At 39.8% G+C, this 12,328-nt stretch overlaps 1 protein-coding gene across 1 annotated transcript in view; it reads right to left on the bottom strand.

Annotated features, from left to right (window-relative positions):
- The window catches only part of DROSHA (drosha ribonuclease III), a 126,502-nt gene that overhangs the window by 101,487 nt on the left and 12,687 nt on the right, over nt 1-12,328 (bottom strand). Inside the window, exons 6-10 of the mRNA XM_039256408.1 lie at nt 10,332-10,442; nt 9,868-10,099; nt 6,503-6,644; nt 4,180-4,334; nt 1,154-1,234 (exon numbers count right to left, since the gene is read on the bottom strand). Of these exons, the coding sequence (XP_039112339.1) occupies nt 1,154-1,234; nt 4,180-4,334; nt 6,503-6,644; nt 9,868-10,099; nt 10,332-10,442 (721 nt within the window). The remainder of the gene's footprint in view (nt 1-1,153; nt 1,235-4,179; nt 4,335-6,502; nt 6,645-9,867; nt 10,100-10,331; nt 10,443-12,328) is intronic.

Here is a 12,328-nt window from a genome sequence, read left to right as displayed (position 1 = left end):
CCTACAGCTACCAGCTCCTTCAAGGTCCGCCTCTGCTACAGAGGCCCCTCCGCCAAGATCATGCCCTTCCTGGGGCAGCCTGCTTTGGGGACAGAGGGCAGTGGGGATGTGAAGGTATGCCAGCCTGATGTAAGACAATTCCAATTATTCTGGCTTTTTAAGACCCATCACCGGTCAACTTCTCCCTTTGCTCAATCCTGCCTCCACTCTTTTCCTGCCTAAACCCTCTGAAACATCTCATACCACAAACTTTACTGAAGCACCTGCTTTCAGGGAGCCCCACCTGAGGCACAGGTATGGACACTCACAAGGTGCAAATCCTGTCCCACAGTTCCTGGCTACACCTGCCCATACTCAAAGTCAAATGAGGTAAAAGCAAGGAAGTGGTTAAAAATATCCATCATTGTCTCACAGTCTTTATTCTAATTATTATTATAGTCTCAAACAAGTTTTAAATAGAAATTAAGAGTTTACACATACTATGTTTAAATATGATGTGCTGAATTATTAAGTGACGATCTGGAATTAATAAGAGTAATATGAACAGAGTAAGATGACAGGGGGGAAATGAAGGAAAATAATTGAAAGGGAGCAATTACACGTAGCTCTGTGATATAAAGTATTCAACTCATTCAGTTCAACTTATCTGGAGTGTCCTTAATGAACCAGGAGATGAGGTACATGATAAAACAGTCCATGCACCACTCAGTTAGTGAGGACAACAGACTAACAGAGACAAGAGCAGACCCTTATATACCCCAAAGGTAAGAGAACAGGTGTCTTACAGCACCTTAGTAAGATCATTTTCCAAGGTAACTCATAACCATTTATAATAAAACATGAGAGGAATTACCATATGCACAGTTTTTAAGATATTGATAATAATAACAATAACAAAAACCCCGCAACTACACTCTGCTTATTTTCAATAATGAACCTCCCAAAACTTTTTAAGTTTCCTTGATAACATTCCCTACTCCCACCCCAAAAGCCAAGTACTTTTCTTCTCCAATTATCAGTAACAGAGACTATTAAGAGAAGATAAAAAGACTATTTTGATGGTATTATTTCATTTATGGGAAAAGAACAGCAACAGCATCTGTCTGCTTCTGGCTTCTCAGCACTTACAAATATAATAACCCAAATCAGTTACCTCTTCTCCAGGATAAATGCTGTGCCTAATTCCTGTGCGTCTCGCTTTTGCGCTGCATTTGCAGAGTGGCCCATCATTCATCTGTCAGAAACAGAATGTAATTCTTTTTTATTGGGGGGAAAATACACACCATGCACAATGGTGCCTCGGAAACTGTGTGGGTTTTAATGTCACGAGTACGGAAGCTCTGAAGAGGCTGTCATGGTTAGAAGATTAAACGGATGTTCCAAAACCAATAAAGCTGCAAACTGTCTATACTGTCTGATAAAGGGAAACTGTATGACAATGCTGGATTCCCAAGTTATCTGTGCAGCCAAGCAGAAAATATGAATGTCAGTGCACTGTTTGCCCCCATCTTCTCTTACCACTTTTCAGTGTGTTTCTCCTATTTCTTATTTCAGGAAAAATGACTCTTTCACAAAAGAAAAGCATACTTTATACCCTGAAGGAACACACAGAATGCTTTGAAGGTGACCTCCAGATTTAAGGTTTCCAAAAGAGAAACCAAAGGTAGCTAAAGCAGAGGGAAGAAAAAAATGCTACTAGAAGCAGCGCAGCATTAGCTCAGTGCTAATCAGGTGAGTCAACATCTGTTTTTTCACCTGAATTCGTTTTACTGCCATGAACTACACCCACATGATAAGATGAGTGAATAATTCCTGAGTGCCTCTTGGGCAGAAAGATGACTGCTAAGCATTGTGGGGGGAAGGAGGGTGACAAATAACTCAGGGTCCATGCATTCAAGGAATATTTATTCTATATAGGAGAAGTAACAGACATATGATATACTTAGTGAATTAAAAAAAAAAAGGAAAAAAGTCCAGGTGGAGATACCACTGGCTTCAGAGACAAAATTGTGAAGGGCAGAACAAGACAGAAGAAGATGTCTATTCTCCACGAGGCACCAGCATGAGAAATAAAGGAAGAAATCCTATGTAATGCTTCAGGGACATGAGACCCATCTAAAGAGAATGGACCATTTATGTGAGCAAGAAGACTAGAGAAGCAGAACTGAGGTCAAAATCATAAAGGGCTTTAAAAGCCAGTTTCATTAGTTTATTCAATACAGATGGTAACACTGAATCAAGAGACCAGAGCACCAGTTTGGAGAATGGAGAGTCCATCTCTCACTTTCTCAGTATTAATTATCAAATATATGTGTTTTACATATATATGTATGTATACGTAAAACATAACACATAACACATGTTTTAAGTTCTAGGGATTTATAGCTCACATCCAATGAAAATGTCTCAATAAAACTTTGAAAAGAAGTATTAAAATGAAAAACTATAACTTTCTTTATCCTTTTGGGAAATCTAAACCTTCAGATAGCACAGCAGAGGAATAGCATTGCTACCAAAAAAAAAAAAAAATCACATTAAGATATTATTCGAGGGCACCTCAGTGGCTCAGTCAGTTCATCTTCTGACTTTGGCTCAGGTCATGATTTCGCTGACTGTGGGCTCAAGCCCCACGTTAGGCTCTGTGCTGACAGCTCAGAGCCTGGAGCCTGCTTCAGATTCTGTGTCTTCCTCTCTCTCTGCCCCTCCCCAGCTTGTGCTCTGTCTCTCTCTCTCAAAAATAAACAAACATTAAAATATATATATATATTATTCAGAGTAACAGTTGGCAAACAGTGATGTGATGGGACTCCCTCAAAAGCCACAACACACTTCTAATGCTGGTCGATGGAAAAATCACTTCGTCCTCACTTATTTCCAAGGACGCAGACAGACATCCTAATTCCTGCCTTTTATCAGGGTGTTGGCCCCAGTGCAGATCGGCACTTTACAAGGCTCAACTGTAGACAGGATACAAAACCAAGCAGTAAACAGAAGGATGAGACTATCTATATTGGAGGCCTCTGTAAATTTTTAGTAAAAATAAGAACGTACATAAACTAAGGGACAGGCTTCCTGAGAGAACTATGTGCATTAAAAAGACCACATATGGGGAAAGGGGAGGGACAACTAATGAACACAGGATTTCTTTTCGGGGAAACAAAAATTTTCTAGAATCAAATTGTGATGATGGCTGTTAAATCTTGTGAACATACACACACAAAATGAACTGTATACTTTTAAGTGTGTAAACTGAATAGTATGTGAATTATAACTCAGTTAAGCTGTTCACAGAGATCATGTACATGGTTAACAAATGAAAGGTTTCAAAATGCATTCATAATTTTTAAACATTTCTGCTCAATTCCAAGAGAGCAAAAAGCACCACAAAATACATTGCTGTTCAGGTACTCCAAATATACTCACTGTATCAAGAAAAAAACCATTTAGATAGAGGTCATCTAACGAGAACCAGAAAAGCACTCAAATTAATATAGAATGGTACTTTATTCACCAAGTATAAATCTTACATTATCTTTTTATAGGTGTATATTTTTATTAAGCTTAATAATTGAATGTGCATCAAAGATACTACTTTTGCAGATATTGTATATTTTTAAAATAAAATCTCTTATAAAGATACTATTTGGTATTAAGTATTACTTCATAATAAAAAATCAAGTAAAAATAAAAATGATTATGTCCAGCTATGACATCATTAGCTCAAAAATGCTTAACAACGAAAAGAACTTACAAGAAATTATGACTATTACCAGCTAAGAAATAGGAAGTCTTACAGGACTTATTGTTTACTATACTGCTGCAAGATATCTTCCAGATGAATTGCTTTTAAAAAGACCTACAAGTGCTCTCTCCCTCAGCCTACCATTTGTCTCTTTCCGTTTACTGCAACTTTAATGAGGCAGCACCATTATCCTGCTCCCTAACACGGAATTTACAAACATCGTCAAACATGATTCAAGAGACAGCTGCTCTGGTGCTTATGCTTTGGTGCTGAGCTCTGAAGCTGAAAAGGAATAAGCTCTGAGGGATGACACATAACCTTGAGAGTAAAACTCAGTTTTCATACCAGCCAACATGCATCTTCTGAGCCTGGAGTCGTAAATGTGATGTGTGGGTTTGCAACCTTCTAGCAAGAACACAGCATAAAAACATGCGCACCTGGCCTGGGTCATTGTACCAAAGTTCATCGTGAAGTCGGTCAGGATGGGCCTTTTTACGCTTGATTTCCGCAATGACATCAAAAACTTCAGAGTCTGAGCTGCTAGAACAGGTGCTGTCCTCATCAGACTCACACTCGGATTCACTGGAACTCTCTAATAGAGGGCAGGGGGGAAAACAGAGAAGATGAAGAAATTTACAATTGTTTATTCTTTCAGCAAACGTTTGGGTGCCTATTCCACACCAAGCACTCTGCTAGGCAATACCAGGAAAATAATGCAGCCCATACCACTAAGTCACAATCTAGTTAAGGAAGCAATGAAAATAAGACTTATAGAGAAAGACCTAGTGAACAATACCAGGGAAAATGCAAACTACAGCAGCAGTACGGACTCTCACAGTTAAAAAGGTGTAGTAGTAAAAAATAAGTAAATAAATAGGTGCAGTAATTCAAAAAAGGGCAAGTCTACCCTGACCCAGAAGGTCACTGAGATTTCCTGGAAGGGGTGCACGTGACCCAGGCATACGGATGGGACGGAGTTCGGCTGATGAGCAGGTAAGAGGAAAGGAAAGCAAAGGGGGCACTCAGGCAAAAGCATGGAGGGAGGAGCATGGGCACTGGAGCAAAGGCCCCACAGAAAAATACCAGGAGGTAAGGGGTTCAAGTGTCTTGAATGCCAGACTGAAGGTTCTGAATACCAGACTGAAGATTTTAAATTATTTAAATTATTTTCTCTCCATAGGAGCAATAAAGATTTTAGTCCTTAGAAGTGACTGGACAGAAACAGACTGAGAATTATGCTAAGTGATATAAGCCAGTCACAAAAAGACAAATAATATGTGAGTCTACTTCTATGAGGTACCTAGAGTAGTCATATTCATAGAAATACAAAGTAGCATGGTAGTTGACAGATGCCAGTGGGAGGAGGGATTGGGGAGTTATGCATACAGTTTCAGCTGAGCAAAATGAGTTCTGGAGACAGTACACAATGCAAATAGTGTATACTACTTTTGTATCTGTATATTTTGTATACAAAAATACTACTGAATTGTATACTTACAAAATGATTAAATGGTACATTTAGTGTTCTGTGTATTTTACCATAATTAAAAAAAAAAATAGACCTAGGGATAGCTGAGTGGCTTGGTCGGTGACTCTGATATCACCTCAGGTCATGATCTCACAGTTTGTGAGTTTGAGCTCTGGGCTGACAGTACGGAGCCTGCCTGGGATTCTCACTCTCTCTCTCTCTCTCTGCACCTCCTCTGCTCACACACACTCTCTCTCTCTCTCAAAATAAATAAGTAAACTTTAAAAAGTCTGTTTATGAAAACATAGACCCAGAACTTATGTTACTCCTACAAGAGATTAACATAGTACATCACAGTAATCAATCCCAACCCCTACATGCTCAGATTCTTGAGTACTGCATAAGATAGATGCTATAATCATCCTTCTTTTACAGATTAGTAAAGTATGGCATGGAGAGATGAAATCACTTGCCCAAGGTCATGTATCAAGTGGTGGAGCAGGGATTCAATTTGAGGACAGGTGGTTCAGTCGGTGCTTTTACCCACCATGGACACTGCCCCTCAGCTGGGAGATATAATGAAGGTACCAGATGAAAGTCAGAGAACTAGAAAAGGCACAGGGAATGTCTCACGTATGAATGGCTTTCTGTTAGGGGCTAAGGCTGCAAAGTGGTGAAAAGCAGTTTCTATCCTCAAAGATCTCAGCATCTACTTGGAACCTCAGAATTCACATGAAAAAGTAGATCACTACATGAGAAAGTTGTGGAAACTATCCATTTGAGTTGAGAGAAACCTTCAATCAGAGCTGGCCTATAGCTGGCATTTCCTCATCAAAGCAGGAGCTCCCTGGCAGTGGACAGAGCCACGAGTGAAAGCCTGCCCATTAGAGGCATGGGCAACAGGGAACAGCCCATTAGAGGCTTCTGCTTCTGGTGGAGAGGCTGGACTACGGAAATCCTTTCTGATCCTAAGGCTGGACATTCCTACAAGGGACACAGCATGCCTTACAGCTAAGCTCGCTTATGTATCCTGCTGAACTAAAGCATGTTGAATCACTAGGTAGTACACATGAAACTAATGTACATTGTCAATTATACTCAAATAAAAATGTAAGAAAAAATAAAATCAAAGTAGAGAAACTTCCACTGTTACATATTTTGCTATCCTAGTTAAGGGAAATAAAATGAAAAAGAGGAAATTTCAGTAGACGACTCTCAAGAACACATCCCCAAAGCCAAGGTTTAAGCAATAACAAGAGCACAGGATCTTGGTCTTCCAAGTTCTAACTCACCCAAATCCTCATCTAGCTTTGTCTTGGGAGGCTCCCACGGAGGTCTAGCGGCTTTGGCCTTTTCTTGTCTGCTTCCCAGCTCTTCCTCAAATTTGTCGTATAAGTCACGGAGCCTACTTGTTCCAACCACAGTAGAGTCTCCCTTTGAAAAACAAAGGATAATATTAAAAACTACATTAGTGATAGCCACACCAAAGACACATATGACCTCACAAATAATCAAGGATTTGTAACAGCAAAGGGCCATCTCCTTCATTTTAACAAATATTTAAAAACAAAATGGCCAATGCTGGCAAAGGTGTTCTGAATAACACACAACATTTACGGCTGACACAACCCTCAGGAAAATGTACTTGCCCACATTCTTAAGAAGTATAAAAACTATTCACCTATGCCCTTTTGATATGACAAAATAAATCATGACACCCCCACACACCAAGAACTCATGCTGGCTGACACTCAAATCACTGATCTTCCACATCAACCCAATGATCAAAAATAAATATCCTTATGGAATGAAGAAGTCATAGGAGTAAAAGGCAGAGCATAGGAAATACAGTCAGTGACACTGCAATGGTGACATTGGCACTGCATGGTTACAGATGGTAACGACACTTGTGAACACAGCATAACATATAAAGATGCTGAATCACTACACGATTCAACACTTGAAATTAATGTAACATTGTCAATTACACTCAAATAAAAAATTTTCTTAAAAAAAATCTTACATATCCCCTACCCCTTACAAATACATCCTTTAAAATATAGGAACACAGACACACACACACACACACACACACGCATGCACACTCGTGCACGCACACCCATACACCTCACACTCCACAAATACAGGATTCTATAATGCATTCCTAGAGGAAACTCTCCACTTTTCCTCACTCTCTCTTCCCAGGCTGAAATCACTTTAAATGTCCATATTCTTCAACTTGGTAATTTCCAAAATGTAAAGACCAGACGTATCAGATAGAAAAAGCAAATTAAACCAAATCATAAAATCTGTAGTTATCCCCAAAGAGGGTAATTGCTTTTGTAAAGCCTCACCTCATTACTGACACTGGGAATGCTAGGACAGCTGACATTCTTGCCACCTCTGTGCACCAGATGACAAAACACAAAGGCAAATGTTGGGCTTATAGTTTATTAGCCTTCCTTCTACACCAGTTTTAATACACCCATAAAAATATAAGGGAAAAAAAACCTGCCTGTTTACTCTTTGAACCTCAGTGTCTTCAACTTTGCTATTTTATTTTAAGAATAATATCCATGGCAGCCATTCTCCCTTTCTTCTTTGCTAAAAGAATCATGATTCCCTTCAGATTTGTGGTAGAGAATTCCTGGTCTCAGGAAAAGTGGGCTCAGCCAGAGTCCCCCTCTGACCCTCAAAGATGTAGCAGAAAAAACTTCGCAGATGTGACTCAGGTTATAGAATTTGAGAAGATACTATCCTGGATTATCTGGGTGGGCCCAATCTAGTATGAGCCCTTAAAAGCAGAGAACCTTTCCCAGTGGAATCAGAGGTGCAAGGGAAGGAGAGGCAGGAGACACTCAAAGCATGAGAGACATGCTACCTGTACTACTGGTTTTGAAGATAAAGGAAGGGACCTGTGAGCCAAGGGATGCCCATGACCTCAGGATGCTGAAAGCAGCCCTCATCCGCCAGCAGGGATGCAAGGACCTCCATCCTATAGCCACAAGAACTGAGCTCTGCCTATAGCCTGAGTGAGCCAAGAAAACAGTCTCTCCAGAGAGGAACACAGCCTTGCCGCCACTCTGATTCAGCCAGCAACACCTAAGTTTGACTTCTGACCTACAGAGCTGTGAGATAACAAACGTGTGCTATGGTAAGCCATGAAGGCACCGATGGTAAAGGAAGCCCTGGGAAAGACATATGATGTAGTTCTGGAGAAGGGATGAAGGAAAGATCCATGGGCGCTCTGGGTCCCACCCAACACAGCCCTTGCATCCTGTGTCTGGACAGAACGCCTGCAGTCACCCTGCAACCCACAGTGGATGCTCCAAAAGCAGCAGGTAGCAACCTAGGCCCCTGGCCATCACTGAGGGTTGGATACTAAATGGACACCAGCCACCACTTCCTTCCAGACAACTTGTTGAGAAAAAGAAATCTGGCTCATAATTTAAGTCATAATTGGTCAAGTATTATTATTTACAGCTACATGCTTAACCGACAGATACCTTCTTTTCAGGATTGTTTTGAGAATTAAGATACGAGAAGCATGAGTAAAGTTGCACCATAAAACGCTCAGCATATGAGCTTTCCGTTTCCTGTATCACATGAACCATGACTTAAAACCCTGCTCTAATTTATGAAGTAAAATATCACAGCACCATTAGATTTCTCAAATTCTTCTTATCCAAAGATAAGAGTCTACTTTTAAGTTCTCTATAGATAAGAGCCCAAGTCAAGTAAAAAGCTATTTCCAAAAAATTCCACACAGAATGCTCTCGTATCTAACCCCATGCACTAAATCTAACATCTCCAACCTCTCACATCTCAGACCTTTAGACAATCACCCCTTCACTCATCCATCTAATCAATGAGCATTACTCTGTGTCTACCCTGTGGCAAATAGGCCTAAATTAATGGGATGGAGTCCTAACACCTACCAGGAGAAAGAGAGAGACTAAATAGAGAGTGACCAAAAATAAAATGGAGATAAAAGATAAAAAAGGAAAGAGAAATGAGCACACGAAGGAGGAAGTCGTGGAATCTAATGCAGATGTGACCCCACAGGGGCCGTGGAGCCCAGGAACCTCCCCTTGGGCAGCATGTACACAGAGTTCCTCAAGAGCCCATGAAGGGTGACGATCCCTGCCATTCCACAAGACCAGCCAATACACACGGGAAACTTCCTATGGTTATCCCCAGTCAAGGTCAGACTTGTAAGAGACAAATTCAAAGTCTTTCTTATTTCCCATTTTGGGGGGAAAATATACACACAAACACACAACCACAAACCGCATAAAGCAGTTATGTGTGAGAGCTTAGAAAACCACCATTATCAAGACTAACAGTGTTATAAAAATGCAGAATGAAGGGATACTTTAATCTACCGCACTCTTGTCTTTGGTTGTGGAAGACAGCTTTGGTCTACAGCAGTGATTCTCCACTGGGGAGAGGGGTGGAGGGCATTTGGCAATGTCTGAAGACAGCCTTGGGATCACAACGGGGGAGGGGCTCTACTGGCATCCTGTGCACAGAACCCAGAGATGCTGCTCAATATCTCACAACGTCCAGGGTGGCGCTCACCGCAAAGAATTACCCAACTCTCAATGCCGAAGAGGCCAACGTTGAGAAACCCTGGCCTATAGCTTCTCAGACCTACCACCTGATCCATGGGGTCACTTGAGTAGTAATTTTCCGAGTGGGTGCATCGAATCCACACAGGCTTAAGAAGTTCTTCTTCCTCTTCCTCATTTTTGTCAGGCAGTGTCTCCTCTGGCTCTTTTTCCTTGATTGAGGTATAATTCTTCTCTTTGCCAGAGCTCTGGCTGTCACTCCATCTGTCTTTTTCTTCCTCCCAACGAGCTCTCTTTTTCTCCCTACTTGGGGAGCAACTTTAAAAGGAGGCAAAGAAGGGTAATTATCTAAAATGTTCTTATGTTGTAAAACTATTCTATTTCAGCTGTTCAGTTCATTTTTCATCTAAAATAAAAATGCCGTACCAAATCACCATATTTACTTTTGTTAAACCAGTGATTCCCAAACACTAGTCTGGTGGCATCAGAATCACCTGAAGTTAGTTGTTTAAAAATACAAATTCCCAGGCCCTACCCCAGATCTACTTACTGATTCACAGTCTCCGGGGGTGGGGCCCAAGAATCTGTATTTTTAATAATCTCCCCAGGTAATTCTGGTGTGCATCCAGCAGGTTCAGGGACAACCGGCAAACCATAACTCCTGGAAGAGAAAGATATTTCAGAAATATTTGAAAATCTCCACATATGGACAATCTCAGCAATGAGTACTAGCTTTGAATCCCTCACAGTTTGCTTTGCCAAGGGCAAAAAAAAAGGCTTCACAAAACACAGTCTCAACTTGGCCATAAATTTAGCCAGAGGACCATAATCTAAAAGAGAGTCAGTTATATCATCCCTAACCATCTCTCTGGAAACTCTTACTTGGGTAACTACTTACTGAAACACCACTCTAATTCTGATCCCTGCAAATACTGATATTAACTCACTGAAAAAGGATAAAAACAACTTGATCTCCTTGAATTTGTAGGGTTTGATAAGTGCAAGTTCCCATCCTATGGATATGTTTAGAGGGAAAAACCTAAAGGATAGATTTTAACTTGAGATCCAAAAATTTAAATGCAACCATACACACCCTGAGAATCTAGCCAAGGAGAGTAACTGTTGTATTGGTGTTATGTTGGCATCCTCTGCAGCAACACTAACAAAGTCACTCTTATCCAAGAAAGCTTACTTCTGGATCAAAGCCACAAACTAACTATTCTCATCAACTCTACCACTCACTAACTTCTAACTTCATGACAGGGAAAGTGTGAGTATGTAAGCATGTATACACAGAGGGGGAGGGGAGAAAAAGGATGGGTAATTAGAAAAATTATATATATTGGTTACTTATTGATAAAATTTTTAAATATTACAATCATTTTGTTACCAGAAGTTACTGTAAAGTAAAATGTATATACTCCCACTGTAGAAAAGTAATAAAGCATTAAGTGAAATAAAACAAAATCATAAAACCACTAAGAAATAACCGTATATCACAAATGTGTTAAAACATATAGATATGACTATATATACATGAAAATATACACATTTTAACAATAACAATAAATCTATAACCTGCCCTTTCCAAAAGAAAATCAGGAATACCCTTCAATAAGCATACATTCCTGAACCACTTTTAATAGGTATGTATTATTAATTTATACATGTATGCCATAATTTAACAAATCTGATCATAGTCATTAAGGTTACCTTTTTTTTCCCATTATAAACAATGCCTCTGTGAACACACTTGGATTCTCTGCACACCTGTCAAATTATTTCACAAAGAATGTGTACTTTTTTAAGGCTTCTCCATAGAAAGGTAGTACTGGTTTAGACTACAATCAAAATCATACACGAGTTCTCATTTCCACACATCCTGTTTTTAATCTCTGCCACTCTGATGAAAGAAGTGTCTTATTTAAGTTGCAATTTTTTTTTTAGCACTACTGAAATGTTTCATGTTCACTTCTTATGAATATCCCAGTCATGTGCTATGCCACTATTGTTAAAATTAGGAGTACAGTCATTTTTATTTATTGAAAAAATTTTTTTATTAAGATAGCTGCCCTTCTGGGATGCCTGGGTGGCTCAGTCAGATGAGTGTCTAACTTTGGCTCAGGTCATGGTCTCATGGTTCAGGAGTTCGAGACCCACATCGGGCTCAGTGCTGTCAGCACAGAGCCAGCTTCAAATCCTCAGTCTCTCTCTCTCTCTCTCTTTCTCTCTCTCTGCCACTCCCCTGCATGCTCTCTCTCTCTCAAAAATAGATGAACATTAAAAAAAAATGATAATTGCCCTTCTGTCAAATGTAAAGCAACCCTTTTCAGTTTTTTGTTTTCCTTTTAATTCTATTGCTACATATAACTCATAGGGCCAAATCTAGAGATCTTTTGTTTATGCTGCCTGCCTTACTGTTAAGTTTGGAATCCTTTCTCGTCCCAAAGTTAAATATTTTCTATTTTCTTCAGTTACTTTTTAACATTAAATTTTTTTATTCCACCTCTCCAAGATACAAGGCATAAATCTAACTTCAGTTTTTTC

The sequence above is a fragment of the Hyaena hyaena genome, unplaced genomic scaffold (assembly GCF_003009895.1).
Source record: "Hyaena hyaena isolate Hyena2069 unplaced genomic scaffold, ASM300989v1 scaffold_577, whole genome shotgun sequence".
In the NCBI taxonomy this organism is placed as follows: domain Eukaryota; kingdom Metazoa; phylum Chordata; class Mammalia; order Carnivora; family Hyaenidae; genus Hyaena; species Hyaena hyaena.
This window is presented reverse-complemented; position numbering and strand designations above follow the sequence as displayed.